The following is a 26,405-nucleotide window of genomic DNA, read 5'->3' as shown; positions in this document are numbered from 1 at the left end:
GCGGAGGGAGCTTGACAATGATCTACGATCAGAGGCATCCAAGCTGCAAAGGCGTTTTGAATTGGCCACAAAGCACAAAATACTTTTCTATAGGAAACACAGCAATGCAAACCCTCGCAAATATAAACACGCACCTCTTACGAACGTATACACGCACGCTCCACATCTAGGAGAGACTGGACCGGTAGATCCTGAGATTGATGAAGTTAACATTTCGTTGTCGATGGTCACATCACCTAACACCGAAAAAGAACATTAACATTAATGAAACATATAGGGTATTAAACTTGGCGACCTGAGGTCTGACACTAGGTGGGTAGAGGGTACAACTGCCTCCGCAACCATCCAAGCTATTAGAATTTGTGATCATGATCCAAAACACATATCTGATCATGATCCCATGGCCAGCAAGTTTTAACATTTGTGTAGTTTTTAGTACTTCCTTAATCCAAAATATAAGTTGTCATAGCAACTTTCACTCACCTACATCATTTGTGTAGTCTACCATTTCTAAAATATACACTTTCAATGCATATTTTCCCAACTTTTGTTCAAGTTTTCCCGTACTTAATTTGATGGTCATCTTATTTTTCATACTCAAGTAGTCTAAGACGGCTTGTACTCCAAACCGAGGGCAGAAATATATATATTGCTAGCAACTAAAATAGGAAAGTAGGTGTGACGACGATGCGTCAACAAGGCTAGACCGCAGGCGTTGATGTAGCTGAGTGAGGACACAAAACTAGAACCCGCTCCAGCCTCTGTTTTCTCGTCCCAGGGTACCTCACCTAAACTCCATTCAATACCCCGTAGTACCTCAGCACTGCCCACTGACGACTATTCACTAGTCCACTTTGCTCGCGCGCAGTGAGACCGCCTCCTGTGCGATGCACGGCGGCATGCTAAGACCAGGGACCATCCCAGCCCTACAGATCCAAAGCTGGCTCGATGGGTACGCTGCACTCAGCACGCATTCGCACACGAAACCATCCAGGTGCGTGACGTGGTATGCGTCGTTCGTTCACACCACGACGCGTTATCTGGAGCCATTTTTCTTTTTATCTCTTCTCAGCCTGCCTCGAGTGTGAAAGCCTCCAAACCTTCAAACCGCGAGGGGCACACACACACGTAAAAGCTAGCGAGGAGGCGCTGGAGTCGAGCCGTCAGCCGTATATATGGCAACGGGCCGGTGGCCTCGCACCTTCGTTTTCTGCAGGGCCGTGACAGGCACGCCTTGACATTAGGCTGCTCTTGCTGCTGCTACCTCTCCTCCTCCTCTCCCATCTTCTCCACCAACCCGCCCCCCCGACACCCCCCCCCCCCCCCCCCCCCCCCCCCCCCAAGATCAAGTGTGCATATATAGTAGTAGCTAATACGGATAGATCGATCGGTGATCAGGATCCATGGGGATTCGGGCTTGTGCCGTGGAAGGTGCTCCTTTCTTCCAGTGGCTCAAGCCGCGGTGCTCCTCGCCGTCACCGTCGCGGTCGTCGTCTGACTCCTCTTCGTCGGCATCGATGGCGTCTGGGCATCGAGTAGGAGTGCTTGGAGAAGAGGGGCAAGATGGGGGAGGAGGAGTGCAGGAGGTGAGCAGCATGACGTGCCTGCCGCTGCTCAGCAGGCTCGGGGAGGGGAAAGTGGCCGACGATGATGACAACGAGCAGCGCCCTGTCAAAGAAGAGATCGTCATGAGTAGTGGTGCGAGAAGCGATTTGGCGCAGTCAGGGGTCGATTTGAATATTGGCTTGCCGGTGGGTGGATCCTGCATTGAGGATGCCGTCATGGAAGAGAAGGACGATGAGGAGGAGGAAGACAACGAAGTGGAGAGGGAGGAGGAGGAGGATGACGACGAGGGGGAGGAGTGGAAGCATCCGCATGGCGACTGCAAGGTGGAGGGGGTGGATCAACTTGAGGGTATTATTGGCGAGGTGGTGGCGTCGGTGGAAGGATCGAACGCCAGCAGCTTTGGGGAATTTGGCGTGGTGGGTGCGGAGAGCGGCCTGCCGATCGGCTGCCGCTACTGGATCCCGACGCCGGCGCAGATCCTCATCGGGCCCGTGCAGTTTATCTGCCATGTCTGTAACAAGACCTTCAACCGATATAACAACATGCAGGTACGTATTTTTGATGTTTTTTCCGATATAATCTTGGATCTTCTCTTATTACGTTCCTAATGTTTTGCTGCCTACATATTGTAAGTCGATCAGTTTGTGATTTACCTTGTTGATTTCGATAAAAAAAACAAAAGATACGTTTGCTTGAAAGTGCCAGCATGAACTTGCAAAAACGGAGTGAATGATTGATGAGTATACTATATATGCTTGCAAAAATCGCAGAAGCATACAATTTTTTTGGAGTTTTTACACGTCATTTCTATTCTGCGCGCGCGGCAACAAGAATACACGCAAGCTTGGACATAGATGACAATTGACAGATCACGACATTTTGTTGGAAGTTGGAACTCGATTGATCTAGCTCAATTTCAATTTCATGACTGACCTTTGCTTCCAAACACATCATAACCCCCCCCCCCCCCCCCCCCCCCAGCATATATACATGTAGCCTTCCTAATGCATGCACTCCATCTTAGTAATAAATACTACACCCGTCCTTAACTAAGTGTCTATGACAACCTAATTTGATTGTTATAAATCGTCGTATATTTAAGAACTGAACTATTAGTCAGTTCATAAGTACAGTAATGCAGTGTACTTGCTTCTAGATGCAAACAAGGAAAGAAGGCTAGGTTCATAAATTCCAGGCAAACATTTTCTGCACAAATAAGATTCGAAAATCAGTTAGATTTTCCAATCATAGCTCAGTATAGCTGATACATGCATGGACGCATGCATTTGCAGATGCACATGTGGGGCCACGGCCGCGAGTACCGCAAGGGCCCGGAGTCGCTCAAGGGCACGCAGACGCTGGCGATGCTGAAGCTGCCGTGCTACTGCTGCGCGCCGGGGTGCAAGAACAACGTGTCCCACCCGCGGGCGCGGCCGCTCAAGGACTTCCGCACCCTGCAGACCCACTACAAGCGCAAGCACGGCGCCAAGCCCTTCTGCTGCCGCCGCTGCGCCAAGCCCTTCGCCGTCAAGGGCGACTGGCGCACGCACGAGAAGAACTGCGGCAAGCGTTGGTTCTGCGCGTGCGGCTCCGACTTCAAGCACAAGCGATCCCTCAACGACCACGTCCGCTCCTTCGGCGCCGACCACCGCCCCGTCGACGACGACGCCGCCGCACCTGCACCCAAGGACCACCGCATCATACGCTTCCATCATCATCATGCTCGGTGAGATCATATCTACGAGAGCTACGTACCCTATCCCGGCCCGGCCGCCCCGTAAGATATGGTGATCGACCTGCATGCTGCGGCGCTGCAGGTTTGTTACGTACATGCATGCGAACCATGCAACCGATCGGCCGATGCTACTAGGATCAAGGTAACTGAGGACTAGTATACGTAGATACTTCCTTGGACATATATCAACACACATGCACCAAGAATGCTGATATATCTAAGGAAAAGATTTAAAGAGAAGTGATAGATCAACAATAAGATGGCTTGTGCCAAATTAAGCTGTGAAGTAGTTGAATTTTCTTCTGCAGGCCTTGTTACCCCCCGCTGTCCATGTAACCTTGTAGTGAAGAAAATTTAACAGCTTCACAGGCTAATGAAATGTAGTCCGGAGTTAATCTACTGATATGCAGTTTTATGAGACGTGCATATTTGAGGCATGGTTAATATAATAGTTATGTGGCGTATATTGATTGACTGGTTACCATCAATGATGTTCTTTTGTTACTATTTTCAGCAACTACCGTCTTCCATTTATATAGATATATTTCTGCAGTTTCATATATGTGACTTACTTACATGATCAATACTGAGGTGTATGCTGTCTGCATAAAGTTTAATTTGTATCTTAATCTGCCATATTGCATAAACCGAAGGGAAATGAACTATGTAGTTCGTTTGAGTGTTATAGTTTCTACTCCTCGAACGAGTTGCAGGAGCTATCCTTGCCTTTTTCGATATAGAGGTTTTGTTGGCTAAGTTACTAGCTACTAGCTAGATTACCTATTATTTTTTTAGCACGGGATGTATTTTGGGTGCCCGAAGCTAAACGAATACGGAGTACTCACTCTTTTTGACCCATTTTCTACCGTAAAAAAGCTAGTGACAAACTTAATTAATGCCCACTCTTTTTTGTGTGACAAATCTGCTTAAAAGTGGCTATGGCGACAAACACCGCCCGACTGGGCTACCGTAAATTCGTTGTAGGCTCGTAGCCGCTTCAGCTAAACAGCCGAGCTGTGTACAGGCAATTAATACATGAAGGCGCGATGGTAAAGTTTACCATGCAGTATTGCTGTAGACAATGCTACTGCTGCCCGTTTGGTAAGGGGTGATACCCTGCTAAAGTAGCACCTGTCACATTGGATGTTCCTATACTAATTAGGAGCATTAAACATAATCTAATTATAAAACTAATTGCACAGATGGAGTCTAATTCGCGAGACGAATCTATTAAGCCTAATTAGTCCATGATTTGATAATGTGGTGCTACAATAACCATTTGCTAATGACGGATTAATTAGCCTTAATAGATTCATCTCGCGAATTAGACTCCATCTGTGCAATTAGTTTGTAATTAGCTCATGTTTAGTTCTCCTAATTAGCATCCGAACATCCGTTGTGATTCTGCTAAAATTTAGCACATCGCATCCAAACATCCCATTCTATAGCATGCACAATACTGCTTCAATACTTAGGAATGCAAGTTCAAATCATGTTAATAGGTTAGGTCACTAGGTCAATAAAGAACTTGATAAAATAAAATAGAATTACGTGCCGCCTAATTAATTTAGGAGGAGAAATGATCTAAACATTTTATAGCACCGTAATTTATCGATATAGCTAACCTAGAAAATAACATAGGGTACCTACTTGTATCCTTAGCTGTACTGCATACATGCGCGAGCTTGCAGCGCGAATTTAATTTGGCCTCTTATGTGGCGTTAGCTAGCAAAGGTTTCAACATTCCTCGCGGAGGGCTACACATGTGTGCGGGAGTCAACAAGGGAAAGCGACGGATGCACGCGCACCTAGCGCTATCGCGTTAGCATGGCGACGCAGCACGGACAAAATCAAAGGTTAACTTGGACAAGGATCGCACTCACACACACACACATACACCTTGATCAAGTGGCCGGTCGCACCTGCTAAGAGAGTAATTATGGCGGGGGATTAGCTTTGTGCGGAGCCTTTGGCCGCAGATATGCTTTTCGTCTCCACATTTCTAAAGCCTCCCCGGGGGGGCAAGGTGATGAGATGACTGATGACGAGCCTTCTTTTTCCACCGAGTCCAACTTTGTGGCGCGCGCGGCCGTGGACCACAGCCTGGTCACACGCGCCTCGATCGAGACCCGAGTGTGTGTTGTGTGTGTTCGCTTCATCCAGCCTTCATTTGGCGCGAGTGCGATGGTATGCGAGCTGAAAATTAAGATGGTAAAAGGCTGACGTACGTGTACGTATTCTAGTCGTCTGTGTGGTTGAGTTGGTTGACTACTTGAAAAATGCGTGCTCGTGCGATAGACTAGTCCAAATGTTTTACTTGCATCTGTAACGAGTAGCAATCGAGGGTCTTTGCTTGCATGCGGCCCAGCGACCCAGCCCTAAAATGTTTACGTGCGTTAGCCAGAGGCTACGAGGGCTTCGGGCGCCGCCGCGCGCCGCCGGACACGGCCGGAGCCACGGGCGGGTGGCGAAGCCGAAGGAATGTCAAAAAGGAGGCCATGGGCGCGCGCCGAAGGTGACCGGCCGGTGATGTAATCTCCAATTCTCCCCGCACGGTGCGCCGGCGGGCGCGTATGTGCCGTACGTGCTGCGCCGGGCCGGGGGATCATGTGCTAGCTGCTAATCCTAGCTCCGAAGAATATAGCCCACCACGAAAGCCTGTCGGCTCCGGATCGCGCCACCGCCCATTTCCCACCCGGTCGATCGGGCTCGCCGAGGTAATAACCAACCAAGGAATCGCGCGCCTACGCACGCCCACCACGCCCGGTTTCACATGGCGAAACGAGCAAACGGGGAGGGCTATCCTGCCGGCCGGGCTTGTGTCGCGTGTCGTGTGCGTGGCGTGGGCGCTAGCTTGCTGCCGCGCTAGAGGATGGCGGGTGGGAACGACGAGCGGGCTAGCTCCGGGTGATCGATCAGCATTGCGGCCGCAAGCAACATTTGGATCGGAGGAGAGAATCATTGAATCATATGCTAGGCCCCATGGCGCTGGACCTTGATGGTGCGTGCGTACGCGTAAGTCGCAGCGACGTTTATTTCTCAAGTGCCCATTTGCAGTTGCAGCAAGCCAAGCCAGCTGCGCATATCGTGTTGCATGTTCACATGAATGATTACACGTACGGATGACAACTACTTGGGCACACCTATTGTATTACCACCACATCTCATCAGCAAGAGCGTCACGTTGGCGTCGGAAAATAAAGCGGATATAATCATGTCAAGAGATGCGGAAACTGCAGATTCAGGCAGAGGCAGCATACGGCGTTTAGGAGATGCGTATTCGATTTCAGAGCTAGAAAGACGTCTCTCAACGTAAAATCATTAAGTACATAGAAGATTCGAAGCAGAATACTTTGCTTGCAGGGGCAGGGACCGGGGAGCACCAGCAACCTCGCTATCCATCCTCCGGGTTTGTTCGCGTACAAACTTCATCTCAATCACGCTCACAGAAGGAATGATTAAAGAGGGAGGTAAGATCGACTTTAACTAAAGAATGTCGGACGAGCCAAGGAAAGGAGCAGACCGAAGGCGTCTTGCCTTTTCACACCGACAGAATTGAACCAAAACAAGTGAAAAAATTGTTTATGTATCAACTGGTTTTCAAAAAGAAAACCTGCCCGCACGTTGACGTAGAGGTATATGATGCAAAACCACATTCACAGCCTTTTTATTTTCAGGAAAAAACGATTTGTGTACCTCTGAAGAAATACATAACTGCTCCAAAATTTTCTTTTAAATATAGTTAACTACTAATTTTTCTTATAAAATATTGTCAATTGCTATCGAACCAAATCTTATCCAGAGATATTTTAAAAGATAAATACGCTAATACATCCTTTCTTCACACTAAACATGCACACAATATAATTAGACTAATCATTACTCAAAATTTATAACTTTTAACTTTTTTATTCTAACAGTCCCTATATTTTGAAACGAGGTAGCAGCATAAACATGTCCCGTTAACTGCGTTCAGTGGTAGGCAGTGTTTTTGCATGCAGGTGCAATAATCTCAAAATACAGCATCAAACCACGTACATATATCAACAACTGAACCCTTTTTTCCTACTGTTCCCTTGTTTTCCTGTCCCTGTTACACTGACAAAAAAAATGACTGATTTCGTAGCCAAAAAAAAAAATGCTGTGTTGCTCACAAGTGGAAACTTGAAGAGATATTCTAATAACTGAGCCGTAGCATCGGTTGAGTTATAATCTATAGCAAGTAGCAATATGTAGCTTTGACTACTGCCTACTAGTACATTTTACACTCAGATCAACCTGTCCTATTTCTTTTATGCCTGATTATATCAGCCGACGAATTGCAGTCAAGCTACACCAACCAGGCCAGCAAAAAATTATCCTTAAAATACGATTGTCCAAAAACCAAGTGCTACTATATATAATCTCGACAAGAATGGTTAGGATTTAGGAATACGGACTTTATGTGATCTCATAGCATGCCTGCGGCAGCTGCAAGGAAACTTTCAGTAAAGTAATACTTCATAATGAGCAACAGTCACGTCATGGAAGATTGCTAAATTGAATGTTCGTTTATTATAATCTGTTTGTGCTCAAAGGTATAAAGACCATAGATACATTGTTATCTTTGTGGTGATACTATATGTCCAACAAGATCGCTATAAAGGATAAAGTTTTGTCGTCTTGACCTCTGTTTTGGCAGCCATGCATGCAGCAGCTACCTCGATTATAATTCGATTGTGTTAGATGCAGAATGTGTTCTAGAAGACCTGCACCTGGTTTCTGCGTTGTTAATTCATGCTGGAATTCTCGCCGCGTATCCATAGCAATTATCGAATACAATTTGGACCAACTGTAACATCAGGGTTGAACACACTCAATGTCTATATGGACTTATGGTTCAAGTACTTGCTAGGAATACTTACCTTGACGAATGCTCGGAGGAGTCGATTCAGCGGTACTAGCTCTGTCCTTCGAGGCCTATCTTCTCCTGTGATGAGTCAAACTGTCAAAGTCTGCGATTAAAAGGACAGGGCATAGAATTCAAATGACTTGGCTAGCCTGCAGACAGCAGAAACCAGTAATATGAGACTTTCTGGAGAAGTTGCATCAGACCCTAGTCACGCTGGCGCATTTTTCCAAGATAGCTCCAGCCCAAAGTCGAGTTCTTCCAATTGAGATTTTCAGTCAGTCAGAGACGAGTCGGAACAAAATTGTACTCCATATTTTTTTTACGTCAATAATAGGAGCTCTACCTTTTTAATAAAGAAAGAAAAAAGAATTTTAAGATAAAACGGCTCCTAAGCTGTGAACCCGCAAGATGATGTAGTCAAGGGTTGACGAAGGATCGGGATGGACGACTAGAGGGGGGTGAATGAGAGTCGATTCAAATTTTTTTGAAGAACCTCGACTTGAATCCCAAACCAATCCACAAATCTCTCTTCTAGCAATATCAAGTCCTTTTAGCTAGGCAAGAACTAATGGACCTAGGAATGGTGCTAGGAACTAATTTAGAGACTAACGGAAGCAAGAATGAACCCAAGCAAGTGTCAGAAGAAGAGATTCGAAAACCAACAAAAAAGTACGAAAACTCCGCAAAACTCTCTCGAGAATCCACACAAATCTCCAAAGAATCGCACCTATAGAGTTTCTGGAAAATTCTTCGGAGAATCTGTAAAATCTTCGGAATTTTCCGCAACTCCAAAACAGCCTGCATGAAGAAGTTGGAAAAATCCGAAACTTGATCAAATGACCTCCAAAAATCACGAAATTTGAACTGTAGGCTCACAACAACATACCAAGGCTATTCCTAAAGGCTCACTTCAAAAAGAACAAGAATTGGTCACCAAATTCAAAAGATTTGGAGAGGGGCACAAAGAGCTCAAGAAAACTCCATGACCTGAAACTTGAAAATAAGTCAAACGGGATTCAAAGCGAACAAAACTATAGTTGTAGCTTCACATATACACAATGAATCTTTGTCCATAAGATCTCTTCAAAAAGATCAAGATTTCACCATAAATTTCATATACTTGACCAAGAACACAAGAGGAGACGAGTTTTAGGAAAAACCTAATCGAGCCAAATCCGAGAGGGATTGGAAGAGGAAAATACTTTAAAGTTGCTCACAAGGGTCCTAGCAACAAAACACTCCAACAAATCTCACAGATTTTGCAGCAAAACGCGAAGAACAAAAATCCCCAAAAATACCTTCGAAAATCCTGAAAAAGATAAAACTCAGATCTTAATATGGAGAAGCAATTGAACATGAAATTGATTCTTGGATTACTCCACTATGTCTAGTTACAAGCCACTTTTAGACACAAACAAAGCTAAGATGGCAAAAAGATCAAATCAAAGATCACTCAGCTCTCTCTCTCCCATAACCTCCAAAGAGATGTGGCTGCCCCAACAACCACTCCTCATGTACATAGACATTTGGCAAATGTCCAAAATGCTCTTATATTAATCATACAACCCAAATACCCCCAGGGGTAAAATCGTCCAACCTTTTTCTCGTACATCGGACAGACCCAGTGCCTTCACGACTTAGCTTCGCCTCGACGCAAGCTTCGCGATAGTGCCACGCATCCTCCGACTCGACGCCGTCCAGCCGCACCTGACTCATCCCCCGATTTTGGGGCCAAACCGGTCAAACCCTCTTGCACACCTCGCGACCGTGACTCACCCCTGATTTTGAGGTCAAACTGGTCAAACCCTCTTGCACGCCGCGCACGATGTGACTCACCAATGTCGACGCATGTTCGATCTCCAAGCTTTCGACGCCTCCAAGTATTTTACTCCCGGCTCCTGGGCCGCCTACTCGATTCGCCTCCATCACGCTTGACTCAACCGACGCCATCTCCATCTCGTCCGTATACTCTTACTCTTCCGTGCACTATGTGGTTCGCCCATGACTCCGCTCGAACTTCTCGAGTCCCTCAGTCCAAGCTTACTCGTGTCCACCCTTCACAGCCTTAGTATATCAGCATGAACCTTTCGCTTGACCTTCATCTCATCCGCCATGTCGCATCCTACACCTGCACATCACAAGCCAAGAGACACAACACACAAGATATGTTTTACACACACCACAACTCAACGCACACAACAAAACATCTTCGGTTAGCCGTTAACATAATCATGCACATATGAAATATTGACTCAATCAGAAAAGTTTCAAATCATCCAGTCAATCACTCATCACAAATAGACCAAGGCACATGTCAACTTGGTCTCTCCATCTCCCCTTTGATAAGTGCATTGACAAAAGATGATTTGAAAGCAAAAGAGAATTCATTCAAGTGCCCAAAAGCCAAGTAAAAGCAAACACAAGGTAACTTGATATGAGAAAGGATCATGCAAGCTCCAAACAAAAAACTCTAGGTTCCCAAAGAAGAGACAAAGGCTTAACACAACCGAAGATGAGTCAAGCAAAAGGCACAAAAGCTTCATGAATCCCACAATGCCATCAAAGCTATTTCAACATTTGTCAAATGCTCATCACAATCAAATCAAGGTTCATATCAACTTGATTTTCTCAAACTCCCTCTTGATGAGTGTGTTGACAACATTCAAGCACAAAGAAATGGTTTGAGAGGCAAAAGCCAAAAATCTCATCCAAGTGATCAAAAGTCAAATAAAAGCCAAGGTCAAAGTCACTTGAGATGAGAAGAGCCATAAAAGCCAAGTTGTGAAACCAATTAGGCAAAACTCTCATCCAAATGATCGAAAGCCATGTAAAGGTAAAGATTAAAGTCACTTGGCATGAGAAGCATCACAAAGGCCAAATCAACTTGGAAAAGTCTCGGTCCCTAAAGACATAGGCAACGGCTCCACACAACCAATATAAAGAAACACATGATCCCTCATGAAGAGGCATAAAGGGCTCAAAACCAATCATGTGAAGATCGAAAACACATGAGCCCTCAAGAAAGGGCTCAATACCAATCATGTAACGATCGAAAGCTCAAACCAAATGCCGGTTCCTCAAGAAGAGGTAAAAGCTCAACACAATCGGCAAAAAAGCAAAAGAGAGCACAAAACTCATAAGCTCCCCCTGAACATATGCACTCCCCCTGAAAACATGCACTCCTCCTAAAAACATGCCACAATTAAATGCATGCACAAGAGCAAAAGAATGCATGCTCCCCCTCAAATGCAAGACTCCCTGTTAAATGCAAGACTCCCCTTAAATGCAAACATCAAGATTCACATGGGAGCACAAGATTCATGCCATGAGGTGTACAACCTAACAAGCTTCTCAAATATCACAAAGCACTTACAAAGGCTACAGGTTAGATAATGCACAAGCAGGTAGATCATAAAGATCAATTGCATCACCATCAATAGGATATTATGAAATAAACAAAAAACGAAGCAAGTTGTCAAGTTTTGCAGCTTATAAAGTATCACCACATAAGCAAGCACCTAGTCATGAATCACTCAAGCAAGATACATTCTCAACAAGAGATCATTGCAAATACCCACGTATGCATCACAAGTCATGTGAAAGTTTGTTGAAACCAAGTGCCTACTTCTTTTGGTAGATATCTCGTAACAACTAAGCAAGCAAGAATATCAACATTAAGCACAAAAACTTGATGAATTACTGAATTTTTTTATCATCATTTTTCATCATTCATATAAAACAAGGTACATGAAGTGCCTTTGCGGCACAAATAAGGCATGCTTCCCCAAGAAATGCATCATGGGCTAAACATTTGCAATGATACCTAGATTTTTGATCCAATTGAAAAGAATATGAATTCCAAGCAAAAGCTAAACATGGAACTAGCATTCAAGCAAGAACAATGCATAACCAAGCAACTGCTCATAGGTGATAAGCAAGTCAAGTTTATAGCTTAGAAATAGCATTGGATTCAAAAATAGCTATCTCATCATATTTATAAGACAATATCATCAAGAGCATAATTACACATTGCTATGCAATCACAACCAATGCACTAGTTCACAAATAGCATAAGGAAATGCTAAGAATATATAGGAGAAACTCATCTAGTGCAAAGTGTACAAGGTGCAATATGGTACAAATGTAATGCAATGCTAAAAGAGATGGGGTTTGTATTAAAATGAAGAAAGCTAATGAGAGGTCAAATCAATTTAGGAAAATCTCCGTGGTAAAAGAAAAACAACAAATGATCCTAATTGAGTACCATAGAGGGGATACCAATTGAAGGATTAAAAATTGATATCACTTGAAGAAAATGAAATCCAATTGGAAGATCAAATGTCATACCAATTAAAAGATCAAAATCGGATATCAAAAACTAAAGTAAGTCACTTAGCAAAGACACTTAGCAAAGAAAAGCTAGATAAAGGAGGGGGCAAAAGAAAACCTCCAACACCAATTAAAAGGAAGAAAAAATCCAAAGGAAGGAGCAAAATGCAATCCAAAGACAAGATAAGCCAAAAAGCAAGATAAAGCTCAATTCATGCTATACAATGCAATGATAATGCCAATGAGAGGAATTAAAATATTGCAACATGATTCAACATTTATGAATAAAAGGTTGGGCAAGCAAACATGTCAACAAGGTGCAAAGGATCCATATAAAGATACTAAGCTAAAATGATACCAAATGAACAACATGCCATACCCAATATGAAGACTAAGCTAAAGCAAGGCACAATGTTCATGTGGATCATCCACCAAGATATATTACAAAGCTAGCATAATAAGATATACATAAAGATCACACATGCTAACATGAAAAGGTGACTAGCCTACCATGATATATTCACAGCATGATACAAGTGCAAAACATGCAATAAGTCCACAAATGAGTAGTATAAAAAAAGAAAAAACTCACTATACCAGTGTACAAAGCCCTCTCGAGGGTCATCCAAAAGGTGTGGAGAACCATCAAGCCTTGATCACCTCAAGCAAAAGATCAAGTCACTTCGAGCTCATACTCTACATCCACATCCCCGTACCTACACATGAGAGGACAAAGAAGACCGAGTCTTGAATCCTAAAGAATTAGCAAGCATATACTTGGGAATCAAAAACTTAATCACACGGGTAAAGATGCACTCAACTTATCATGTGGGTTAGCATGATACAAATGCTGGTTCAAATGAGAAGATTTTGGAACACCCTTGGAACCATGCCTCAAAGGAGCAACTTGAGAAAAAGAACGAGTGCTACCACTAGCAAAAAGACAATGATTCCCTGAGGTATTAAGAGAAGAACCAACACAAGCACCATGAGAACCATGTCGTGGACCAACATAAGAAGAACTAGAAGCATGTCCACGTGCATGACCTAACTCACTAGAAAAGGATTCATAAAATCCATCAATGAAATGTGGCTTCTTACTGGACTCATAAATGCTCATGCCATGAGACGGGCTATGAACAACCAAAGACCTAGAATCACGAGTTCGCCGCATTTGTCTTGAACGATGATAACAAAAGCCCTCTTGATGCCCATCTTTCTCACAATAAGAGTAATGGTACAAAGACCTATTTGGAGGTACGGTTCGAGAAGACGAATCACCATTCTCATTCAAGTGAGAAGTCCTGGGACTTAGAGCAAGAAGCATCAACAACATCGTTTGACTTAGTGCTCACATTAGGTTCACACATGCCATGAGAAAGGCTAACTGACTTCTTAAAAGCTTTAGCATGCCCACGTCGCTCATACTTGACATGGCGAAAGCAAAACTCAACGGTATGCCCGTCTTTCTTACAAAAGGTGCAATGGAACTTCGGTTTGGGAGTATGAGTTCTAAAAATGTGAGAAGCACCCTTGCCACTTGAATTATCTTGAGCAATATCGGAAGAAGCAACAAGCTAAGGAGTAGCTATAAAAGAGCTATCCAAAGCACTAGCACAAGTACTACACTCCAAAAACTCACGCTCAACAGAAGAAGCCATCTCCGGTTGAGAAGAAGCAATTTTAGAAACACCAACATCGGAATGACAAGAATTGCGAGAATCAAAAGACTTAGTACAAAGACTCTTGCATCTTGTGGCCAAAACCTCATTTTCATGTTTGAGGCGATCACAAGTACCACATGGAGCATTTCTCAAATTATCCATCTCCTTTTCAATGCACTTAGCATATGTGGTACACAAGAATTCAACTTTTGGCACTCATCTCATTGTGCTTAACCAACTTGGTGCTAATATCATCGTGCATTTGCTTCAAAGCCAAAACTTCGCATTCCAATTCAATGCATGATGTGCAAATAGGTCCGCATGAACAATTATCATCATTCACATCAAGGATTATCACAAGAAGCAAGGGAAGCATCGCCATCAAGAATCAAGGAGCACATGCTACAAGGCATAGACTTCATTTCACAAATTTTAGCTCTAGCATGCTCAAGTTGTTCAACACATGTGGTGTGAGTCAATTTTAATTCATTATTTTCAGCAAACAAAGACTCACATGAAACACATGGCAAAGTAGCATTAGTCTTCAATAAAGCAATTTCATCTCTAGCCTTATGAAGATCATTATTCAAAGCAACACATGAATTACATGGCATACCAATATTGGATTTCAACATGTCATTTTCAGATTTCAAGCAATCAACAGATGAGTTCAATTCATCATTCTTTCTAAGCAAGGCATCACAAGAATTGCAAGGATTTAAAGCACGCGACTTCAAATGAGCAATTCCATATTTCAACCTAGCAAGAGAACATTTCATCTTCTCATTCTTCCTACGCAAAGCATCACAAAGCTCTATGTATCTCTCATTCTCATCTTCACAATCATTAACATGATTGCATAGAACCATAATGCATTTTGCAAGCATACCTTTGCTCATGTCTCTTAGACCGCGGTAGAACTCTCCCTTCGTGAGGTCACCATCCTGGTAGTTCTCGAGAAGATCCATCATAGCCTCCACTTCTGGTTCCAACTCAATCTTCGAACTCCTCCCATCTGCAGTGTTCGCCTAAACAGGCTAAACGGCCGTTTAAACAGTTCAAAAAAATGAAAATGACATCCTCCCGTTTGTTTAGCACATAAACGGTCAGATAAATGGTCAGGCCATTTAAACGGCTTTAAACAATGAAAATGGGCAAGACGAAACGGTTCTAAATGGAGCTGGGCCGGCTAAACGGGCCGTTCAATTGATAAAACTCCTGCGCGCGGAGTGAAATTTTTGGCCGGCCACAAACGCGGCAAAAATGGCGCCCATTCTTGGCCCAATTCGCAGGTGTATATATATATGAGAGGTCCATTTCGTTTTTGCATTTAGGTTTCCTTTTCCATCCGCCGCTAGGCTGGTGTCGCCGTCACACAAACCCTGCACATTCGTCGTGGGCGGCCAGCACATCCGCCGCGGGTGGTCAGCACATCTGTTGTGCCTCCACTCCATAAGGCCGTGTATGTGCTGTCTAGGAACAGTAGCAAGGCGTGGCTTGGACCCTCTTGTGGACTCCATGTGCAAGTGCCGACGCAACCAATCTCGTCGCACGCACTCTGCGTTGCGCTGGCGCTTGCCATGGTGAACCTCCTCCGAGTTCTCTAACTCCAAGTCTCCGACCGCAGCAGCCTCCAGGTACTACATGAGTCTACACTCTCCAGTGATGTGCGGATGGATTATTTTCAGAGATGTGCGTATGTTTAGTGACTAGTTTCTCCATGAACCATGTGTGTGTACTTAGTTTCTCACTAGCTAGTAGCTATTGGATGTTCCCTAGTTCAGTGATATGCTTAGTTTCTCACTAGCTAGTAGCTACTGGATGTTGCCTAGCTTGTACTGTGCTCACTAGTAGGTACGACGTACAAGTTGTCAAGTTAGGAATTAGAAGATATTTATGTACTAATTTCATGAATAATTTAAATATGGGATATGGCTGCACTGCTACCGTGCATATTGCAGTACTACTTTATTGGCTACATCTTGTAGTCTGTAGTACTAATTGTCTACTTGACTAGCTGCTCTATGCAAATTGCAAGTTTATATGCTACTACTCTATGCAAATTGATCTGCTACTAGGCTAATGCTTGATTGACTGCTCTATCATTTGCAGGATGTCATCTGTTGCGTCAAATCCTTCTATTTCAACCAGTAAACCCATAAGCCTGAAGAGGAACTCTAAGGACATTGGGTGGGATTATGGAGTCTTGGTGGATCCAGCCAACTTGAATTTGATCAAGTGCAAGTTGTGTGGTCTCTAAGTGTCAGCAGGGATATATAGACTAAAGCTCCATATTGCTGGGATCCGTGGCCAGGTTAATATATGATTTATAATTCAATTAAGCAAGATTTTAGATTCCTTGCTACATGATTGGCTGATTGCAGATGGAATAGAACTTCCTTTTCATTTTAACTGTGCAGGTTAAACCTTGCAAAAAGTTGACAGATGAGGACAAAGAAAGGTGCAAGAAAGAAATAGATGACTCAAAGCAAGTTAAAAAGGTAAGGCTAACTGAGCAGCAAGAGGTTAGAGATGTTGTGGACCTTGGTGCACTGGATGCTGATGACGACATTACAATGGCAGAAGTAGAAGAGCTTCATGGGGCTGGAGGAAGACCATTAGGAAAATAGGGCATATGGATAAGTTTAGCATGCCCCTTGATCAAGCCTCACTGAGCAACACAAAGGTGATCCGGCAGCAATTAATCACTAAAGTAATATGGAAGGAGATAATGCATAGCTTGCAGCGCTACATTGCCAGATAGGTTTATATGCATGGTAAGTTCTAAGTATATACCTTGCAGCTTGGTGATATCTCCATTCTAAGTTCTAACCTTGAATTGCTTGTTGTGTTTCTACTTTCTTATCAGTAATGATCTGATCTATAATGATTTTGATTTGCTTTCAGGTGTAGCTTTCAACAAGATCAATAATATAGAGTTTGATCAAATGATAGAAGCGGCTAGTCGGTTTGGCCCTGGTGGAAAGAAACCAAACCAGCATCAGTTGCGTGAGACAATGTTGTTTGAAGAAGTGGATGATACAAAGAAGATGCTGAAATTGCATGAAGAGGAATGGGTTAAGAATGGTTGTTCCATCATGACAGATACGTGAACTGACCAGAAGAGGAGAAGCATCATGAACCTCTGTTTACACTACAGCATTGGCTCAAATTTTCTTGAATCAAAGGAATTCTCTGAAGAGTCACACACTGGACAACTGATCTTTGAGTATGTGGATGGTTGTATTGAATGAGTGGGTGCTGAAAATATTGTGCAAGTGGTCATAGACAATGCATCAAACAACATGGCAGCAAAGAACTTGCTATTTGTGAAGCGGCCAAGTATATTTTGGACATCATGTGCAACTCACATCCTAAACTTGATGCTTGAAGGAATGGGGAAGATCAAGAAGTTGAAAGGCTTCATTGATCAAGCTAAGTCATAGACCATCTTCATCTATTCACATCATAGAACCTTGTCTTTCATGAGGAAACACACAAAGAAGAGAGATATTGTGAGACTTGATGTTACTAGATTTGCTTCCAATGTCCTCACTTTGCAGAGCTTGTATGTGAAGAGAGAGCAACTAAGGGCAATGACTCAGTGTGATGAATGAGACAAATTCTTATGTTTAAGCCACATCAAGAAGAATAGCAAAGGAGTTCTAGCCACATCTGCAATGATAATACCTAACTTTTGGAATGGGGTTGCACTTTGTTTAAGGGTGTTTGATCCATTGGTCAAGGTACTTCGCATCCTTGATAGTGATATAAAGCCATCCATGGCCTTTCTGTATGAAGAAATTGTAAAGGAAAAGGAACAACTCAAAGTGGGCTTTCGGAACATTGAGAAGCCAGTTAATCTAGCTTTCTACAACAATGTCATAGAGATCATTGATAACAACATGAAGGATAAGCTGGACAGTCCATTGCACTTGGCCGCGTATTTGTTGAATCCTTACTATAGCTACAATGATGATTCCATCTTCACAAGTGAGCAGGTCATGGAAGGATTCATCACTGCTGTTGAGATCTTTTACCATGGTGACTATGACAAGCAAAGAAAAGTGCTCAATGAGGAACTCCACAAGTTCAGAGATAAACAAGAACACTTTGGAAAACCTGTAGCAAAGGCTAGCTGCAAGAAATATGATTTTAGCTCAAGTAATTCATTTTTCTAGCTTTACATTATTTTAGAGATTGCAAATTGGTAAATAAATTGAGATATATGTATGTCATGTTCTGTACACTGTCTTTGTTCTGTACATAGCATCTATCTACTGCTCATGTAGTCCTCCATTGCAGCAAATTGGTGGGGCAGTTATGGAACACAGGTTCTGACTTTGCAAAGGATGGCGATGAGGATTTTATCCTTAACTTCAAGTTCTTCAAGTTGTGGAAGGAACTAGAGATTTGAAGATGTAATCCTCCCAACTTATCCCTTCTCTCTAATTATGTTTTATATAACTTGTCATTTCAGGTTGGTAAAATTGTAGACTAAACTTAATTTTTTATATGACTCTTTGTAGATTCATAAAAAAAAGAAACAAGCCGACATGTGAGCGTCTCAACCAACTTATTTTTTTCAGTACAATAACAAGATAAATGGGAAAAAAATGAAAGCTAAGAAGAACCAGAAAATGAATCCTCTTCTGTCTACTGAAGCAAATCATGCTCAAGAATGGTTTATTGAAGGAGGAGATGAAGAGGATGCTGAGCTTGTATGTGGGCTCACATGGAAATTGATTGAAGAGACTTATGGGGTTGAAGAATGTGCGAATCTTCGTAGGAGTGCAAGGCTGGCCCAAATGAGAGATGTTGATGATGATGATTTCCAAATGAGAGATGTTGATGATGATGACTAGTCAATTAGTCATGCATGTCTCGCAGATCTCTTCAATGCTTTTACTTATGAACTGTTGAATTTGATCATGTGTTGTGTCATTTTCATTTGACTTGTCATCTCATTTGTGAAACTGAGAATTGTATGCTTTTGTTGTAAACTGTGGACTAAGTGATTGACTGGTGATGTGAAAGGTGGAGAATCAATGCACTTATGTAAGAACTATTATCTATTTATTTGTGTATCAATTATGAATTATTAGGCTTGTCTCAGTTTTCATGTCTCATATGAATGTGGTGTGAGGAATCAGGAATGTATATAAATATTGATTGTTAGAATACTTGGATTTTTACATGCAAAATATGTGTTTTTTGTTGGAAATATACAAAATCGTTTAGACCGTCTAAACGCCGTCTAAACGCGAAACAAAGAGTGACTGACTGTTTACCGTTTACCGTTTATGATAGCATCGACTATCTAAGGATAATGAAACATAAGAAGAAAAGTTTGATGTCATATCTCAAAGCATCGGTTAGGATTAGCCAAAAATAAGCTCGAATCTCAAAAATCAAATCTGCAAGCAAAAACACCATTTACCTTGTCACCCCGTGGATCACAAAATCGATTAAGGTTGTGTGATCCTAAACCAAGCTCTGCTACCAATTGAAGAATTGGGCTGGGTGATCAGAGGTGGGGTTAATGGGAGCCAATTCAAATTTCTTCAAAGAACCTCAGCTTGAATCCCAAACCAATCCACAAACCTCTCTTCTAGCAATATCAAATCCTCTTAGCTATGCAAGAGCTAATGGACCTAGGAATGGTGCTACAAACTAATTTAGAGACTAACGGAAGCAAGAATGAACTCAAACAAATATTGAAAGAACAGATTCAAAAACCAACAAAAAAAGTACGAAAACTTTGCAAAACTCTCCGGAGAATCCGATCTACGGAGGTTCTGGAAAATTCTCCGGAGAATCCGTAAAAACCTCCGGAATTTTCCGCAACTCCAAAAACAGCCTGCGTGAAGAAGTTGGAAAAATCCGAAACTCAATCAAACGACCTCCAAAAATCACGAAATTTGAATCGTAGGCTCACAACAACATACCAAGGCTATTCCTAAAGGCTCACTTCAAAAAGCCCAAGAATTGGTCACCAGATTCAAAGGATTTGGAGAGGGGCACAAAGAGCTCAAGAAAACTCCATGAACTCAAACCTGAAAAATGAGTCAAACGGGATCCAAAGCGAACAAAACTATAGTTGTAGCTTCACATATACACGGTGAATTTTTGTCCAAAAGATCTCTACAAAAAGATCAAGATTTCACCATGAATTTCATATACTTGGCCAAGAACACAAGAGATGAGTTTTAGGAAAAACCTAATCGAGCCAAATCCGAGAGGGATTGGAAGAGGGAAACACTTCAAAGTTTCTCACAAGGGTCCTAGCAACCAAAGCCTCCAACAAATCTCGGATTTTGCAGCAACACGCGAAGAACAAAAAATCCCCAAAAATCCTGAAAAAGATAAAACTCAGATCTTGAGATGGAGAATCAATTGAGCAAAAAAGTGATTCTTGGATTACTCCACCATATGCAGTTACAAGGCACTCTTAGGCACAAACAAAGTTAAGATAGCAGAAAGATCAAATCAAAGATACCTCATCTCTCTCTCCCTCTCTCTCTCCCATAAAGGCTCTCACAAACCAAATGAGAAGTCCACATCCCATTCACCCCCCCCCCTCTTACACCATGATTATAGTTACACTACTTACATGATTACCCAAAAAGCTCTTCTATACTCCTATAGAATTTCTTTAATGTGAGTTGCTACTTTCAGCTGTTAAGAACTTTTGCTCGAAAATTCTTCGATTTAGTTCATTCCAAATATTTCACATGGTGCAAATGATAATCCATTGAAGTGTTGTCTTTTATAGTTTGGTACGGATTGAGCCGCCATCTCCCACCATTTACTAATATTATCAAATTGTGCCGGGTGAGCAGATTGAAAATATGCACTATCTAAGGTATAGCAATGTGGTGCGCCCAGCCGTCAATGGTAACTCGGTAAAAGCATGTGCCCGAGACTGAACTCCATCGTGGGTTCTGGAGTGATCAGTGGTAAATACCACAAGTCTCGGGTCAAATGAAAGACCAACTGGCCCAAAAAAAAAAACCACCAACAACCACAAAGAAAATTGAGACTTAGTCTCTCTCGAGAAATATATAAGGGCTTTTCAGATAATGGTATTATAGTGGTTTTGGGATATAAGTTGGTTTACTCGGGTGTCAGGAGTCAGGACTGTGAAATAAACTGGTTTCCATGCATGCTCACGGCTTACTCTTGTTAAATGCATGTCTGGCTTCTTATGTTGTTAGCCTGGGCCTATCATTATCATCAAGTGCAAGGAGGAGGTGTGGAAAATGGAAAATCGTCTAATTCGGGCTTCTCTCATTCATGGGTCCGAGAGACTAGGCCCGTCTTTTGGTGGATCAACGAAACCAGGCCCGGCCCATTCATCCTTGAAAAACAGGTCGGGCCTATCAATCCTTTAAGAACAGATCGGGCCCATCTTCACCTGGTGTATCCGTGTGTCATCTAGCAGATCCTACCCACAGAATATGACTGCATCAGAATTCAGCAGAACTTTTTGGAAGTGCGTATCCAATATACTGATCTGAAAATGGAGGCGGACCACAGATATGGAATCAAATGGAAAGAAAACTAAAGGCTAAAAACAAAACACCACAAGCTCAACAAAAACAGGCAAGAACTGGTGGAAGCATCAGTGAATTATAAACATGATTAGGCTGTCAAATCGCTTTATTAGGAGAAGAGAACCTTCAACTGGTGGTGGAGGGTGGTACCTTACCACCAAGTGACCAGAAGCTTTCAGGTAAATGGCTAATGATTGAGTAGTTTTTATAAACAGCCAGTAGTATTAGTCCTTGCTCACAGCTTAGTGGTGATAACCAGAGAGTTTTTATAAACAGCCAGTAGTATTAGTCCTTGCTCACAGCTTAGTGGTGATAACCAGAGATTGCTCGCAAAACCCTGCAGACAAACACTTTAATACTACTCCAGAAGCACCATAAACTCAGAAGGCATAGCATAAAACTCAAATGAGGAAAGAGGAGCACATTACTCCACAAAATTGGATTACTGGTGTATGTAAATCAAGACGAGACATCACATATATAAGTTGCAAATCTAATGTAGAATCGTGTTCAGATGGCAGAAATTCGTACTCTATGACTAGTGTAGATAAACAAAAATGTGGTATGTGATATATAGACTCAGGGTTGAGAACTTGAGACATTTGGTATGGTCAGGTTTCAGGGACATACCATGACTGGCCTGGAAATCCTATACAGAATCTGATAGCAAGTCCGGTGTAAAATTAAATAATCAATCGAATACCTGGGTGGATGACAACAAACTCTGAGAATCAGTTATACTGTTACAGGGACATGGCCTTCCTCTGGGTATTCTGTATAAAAGTGGCAATGCTTGCTGATATCAAACAACAGATTTGGATCGCAGTGTTATACGGGGAATCTTCCTTTCTACTATAGAGATAGCAGAGAGCAATAAACTGCATAATTGAATTTGTCCACAGCAATTATTCTTAGGTGATATCAGTAAATCACTCAGGTTGCAAGAAATATGCATACAGCAGGGTACTCAAAAGATGAGAAATACCTTAAGTGAAACAAAGCTAGAAAAAATTAACAGGTTTAAGAGAAGATCTAGTACACGCGATTATGGTGGTGTCCTTTTAACTTCAGATAAAGTAATAAACGAAGGTAGAAGGCAGCGTTGTACAATATTGCAGAAGATATGTAACATGGTGGACCATATCATCAAATGCTTCTTAAACACATTGCACGATTGGATTAAATAAAAGCCAAGAAGTGGCTGCAATGAACTTAATCATGACAACTGATGTACAGACCAAGCAACTGGAGTTCTCGCAGAACCACTGAACATGGTTGGATTCACTTCAAAGAAACATGGAGAATATTGTTGTCAGGCCATGGTGGGCCAATTGTATTTTGTGGCAAAACAAAAACACTTCAACTCACAACCGTTCAGGATATAGTCATATAGGTACATTTTGCACATAAGTATCCATTATGTACACAATTATCTGCATTCCAATCTGCTAGTAGCATCATGCTGCAAACTTCAATGATAGAAGAAAAGGACTAAGCAAAAAGAGATTATATACCTCAACAATCTTGGCATCACGATACAAGGGACAGCGAACAGTTTGACTGCAAAAGAGTTTGTACAACAAGTTCATGAAAATAAAATGCCATGGGTTCCTAAATTGAGGTACCTTGGCCAAAAACAGAGACACTACAAAATAAGTTGTAACAAAATGGAAAAAGATAGTAGCAAAATGATGGTACGCTGTATATAAGATATACATTTTGTTTCTTAATAAAATTGAAATATCAGTCTAAGGTTACAATTCCAGACCCTGCCTACTGTCGTGCTGAAGCCAGAAAAAACCCAAGCAATCCTTCTATACCAATGGAGTAGCCTAAATCCCAATATACACCTTCCAACTCCAACAGCACACGAAAATTTGGCTATCTCAATTTGCCTATTTCATCTAATCACATAAGGTTAACCCCACACAACAACTTTTACATGGTACTTCCTAATCCAAACCCAGAACAAAAAACACCCGAGCCACATAACGTCGAGTTTATGGCGCGCACTCCACGAAGCTGGCCTAATGGTAGAAGACGACGGGCGGGACGGTGAACCCAGCATCCTTTAGGAAGGGGACTACCTGCGGGTGCTCGGCGAGGTCGTGGTAGAAGGCGTACTCCGCCTCGTAGTCGTGGAGATCCAGCTCCGCCTTCTGGTTGCTGTGGTAATGGTGCTTCGCGTCGGAAGATTTCCCAAAGCCGAACACGCTGACTCTGTCGCAAACTCCCACCGCGACCATGATGGCCTGCATCCCGGACGAGTAATGGAACATGGCGGCGTCGTGCGCGCGATCCCACTCCTCGGCCGCGCGGCCGGTCTCCGCGACGAATCGGCGGAGGGAGTAGTACTTGACGATGCGGGCGCAGAGGACGTCGAGGCGGGCGTCGGTGACGGAGATGGGGGAGCCGTGGCGGGAGGATGAGGTGGCGTTGCAGGCGGCGACATCGAGGAAATGGGCGGCCTGGCAGATGTAGAGCAGGATGGGGACGCCGTGGCCGTAGGGGTGGCAGAAGCAGCCGGGTCGTCGCGCGCAGAGGTGAAGGATGTTGCTGTTGATGAAGGAGAAGTTGGTCTTGCTGCCGACGTGCGCGGCGTAACCTGCGATGCGGGCGTTGTTGAGGCGGAACACGGCGTCGTGGGAGTCGATGAGAGCGCCGTGGTTGGCACGAAGGAGGATGCCGCTGTTGCCGACGACGGCGCATGAGGGGATGCGGCCGGGGAGGGAGAGCAGGGAGGGGAGGCTGCCGAGGACGGCGGGGTCGTAGCGGCGGAGGCGGTGCCAGGAGCGGAGCGCGCGGCGGAGGGCGGGGTCGATGTGGAGCTGCTGCTCGTGGCGCGGGAGCGGGTGGAGCAGGGTGTCGTGATCCTCGTCCGGGTAGCGGCCGCGGCGGGGCATCGGGAAGCGGTGGTGGTGGAGGTGGAGCGGGTGGATGAGCCGGTCGCGGCGCCACGACGCGCGTGCGCGCGCCGCGGAGGCCGGCAGGCGGCCCTCGAGGAGCTCGTCCACGTCCCGCCGCAGCGGGGCCTCCGAGGGATCGACGGCGGCGAGGCGGAGCAGCGTGGCGTTGAGGCGCGCCGGGTCGAGGGGCGGTTCCCGCGCGGGCGCGGGCACCACGCCGCGAAGGAGCGCCGCGGAGAACGAGGCCGCGCCGACCAGCACGACGAAGACGAGCACCGCGAAGGAGCGCCGCAGCGGCCGCTTCATCGCCGCCGCCGCGGACGCAGCCCCAGCCGGGGGCTAACCGTGTCGGAGCCGCCGCATGGGGGCACGCCACACGCGCATCTGGGAGTGAGAAGTCGAGAAGAGGAGGGGGAGTGGGGTCCCGCCGGGTCCGTGCGAGCCGAGCTCTGTCCGAGCGGGTGCGCCCGCGTGGGGCGGCGAGTTTTTTTATCGGTCGCCGTGCAAACGGGCTCGCGAGGGCAGTATAGGAGTGCGCTATTCCTGGGTGGTTGGACTTGGGGTTCGGCGAATGGGGGATCCAATGTGCCCTGCTCCGGTTCGTGCATCGGAGGCCGTAATCATTTTTACGTGGGTGGCAGGCGGCCACCGTGCGTGGGGCCCGCCAACCTGTCCTGCACGACGTGACAGGTGGACCCGTCGCGTGGTCTTCCCCATCCTCGACCAGTTGCCGTTTGCCGGGCTCGCGGCTCGATACTCGGCAGGCGGCGAGGTGCCGAGGTCGAGCAAGAACTGGCTGAAAGCCGGAAAGAAAGTGCGCCCCACGCCACGCCGCATGCCGTTTTCGATGATTGCACGGACCTCTTGTTGATACTGGAGAGTACCTCCAGGTTGTCCAATTTTTTCTGAATCCAAATTGGTAAAAACATTCCTCTCCATATTGAATTTCTCCTTCCAACAGATTATTTATTTCCCACTTTCCAAATCCCAACAGTCAGATTCCTCTCTAAAAGATATACACTCTCCATCCACTCCAACAACCTCTCACTTTCGCACTGTAACAGCATCTCCATTGTGCACTCTCCAACCTCTCACTTTTGCACTCTCTATTCTGACAATTACTTCGCGTTGAACACACACTTTGGCAAGGCAAATTGACTTGTCAAAGGTTTAAAGTTTGGCAAGTGTGAGAAAAAATTTAGCAAAATTGGATGGGATGAAAAAGCCGATAGTAATTCTATTAGACCACGATTTTCTTACTACTTGCTAAATTTTAGTGTGGTAAGTTGGATAGCAACTGTGTGAATCTTCCTGAACCTACATGTTCGATTGTTCGGGCACTTTGTATTTTTGGGCACACATGTAACATGCTGCAGGAGTTTGCTACATCAGGCGTGCAAAGTGAGCCGTGCATTATTCGAAAGTTTAAGATGAAGATGCATGCTTTGCTTCTTCTTTTTTTCTTTTCAGCGAAGAATTCGGATTCGTCGAAAACGATTTGGTAGTATTGTGGACGGTAGTGGGTCCTTTGAAATTGGCGCTCACGGACATTGGCCGGAGACGTCGCGCGACGCGAACTGTTCTGCCTCGGAAGGTTCTCGCCCTGATCTTGCCGCCCCCAGTTGTCCTGGTCCAGCCCTCTCCACTACCACTAGAACCCATATCTGGTTCACGTCGCCCTCAGGCCTCAGCCTTCTGGCCGCTTGTGAAGCTTCCGTTCGTTTCATTTATTCAGCTAGCTTATCGGTCACCAAATAA

At 44.2% G+C, this 26,405-nt stretch overlaps 2 protein-coding genes across 2 annotated transcripts; one reads left to right on the top strand and one right to left on the bottom strand.

The window, feature by feature from the left end:
* Positions 1-1,317: 1,317 nt before the first annotated feature.
* LOC117855799 (uncharacterized) lies at positions 1,318-3,814 on the top strand. The gene is made up of 2 exons (XM_034738185.2): positions 1,318-2,114; positions 2,859-3,814. Exons 1-2 carry the CDS (start codon positions 1,404-1,406, stop codon positions 3,294-3,296), a joined length of 1,149 nt encoding a protein of 382 aa, XP_034594076.1. The 5' UTR covers positions 1,318-1,403; the 3' UTR covers positions 3,297-3,814.
* A 19,633-nt stretch (positions 3,815-23,447) lies between these two features.
* Positions 23,448-25,241, bottom strand: LOC117854554 (sialyltransferase-like protein 1). The gene has a single exon (XM_034736779.2). The coding sequence runs from the start codon at positions 24,951-24,953 to the stop codon at positions 23,769-23,771; it is 1,185 nt and encodes a 394-aa protein (XP_034592670.1). The 5' UTR covers positions 24,954-25,241; the 3' UTR covers positions 23,448-23,768.
* Between the last annotated feature and the right edge of the window lie 1,164 nt (positions 25,242-26,405).

The sequence above is a fragment of the Setaria viridis genome, chromosome 5, assembly GCF_005286985.2.
Source record: "Setaria viridis chromosome 5, Setaria_viridis_v4.0, whole genome shotgun sequence".
Lineage (NCBI taxonomy): Eukaryota > Viridiplantae > Streptophyta > Magnoliopsida > Poales > Poaceae > Setaria > Setaria viridis.
The sequence above is the reverse complement of the archived record's forward strand: the minus strand, read 5'-3'. Positions and strand labels throughout refer to the sequence as shown.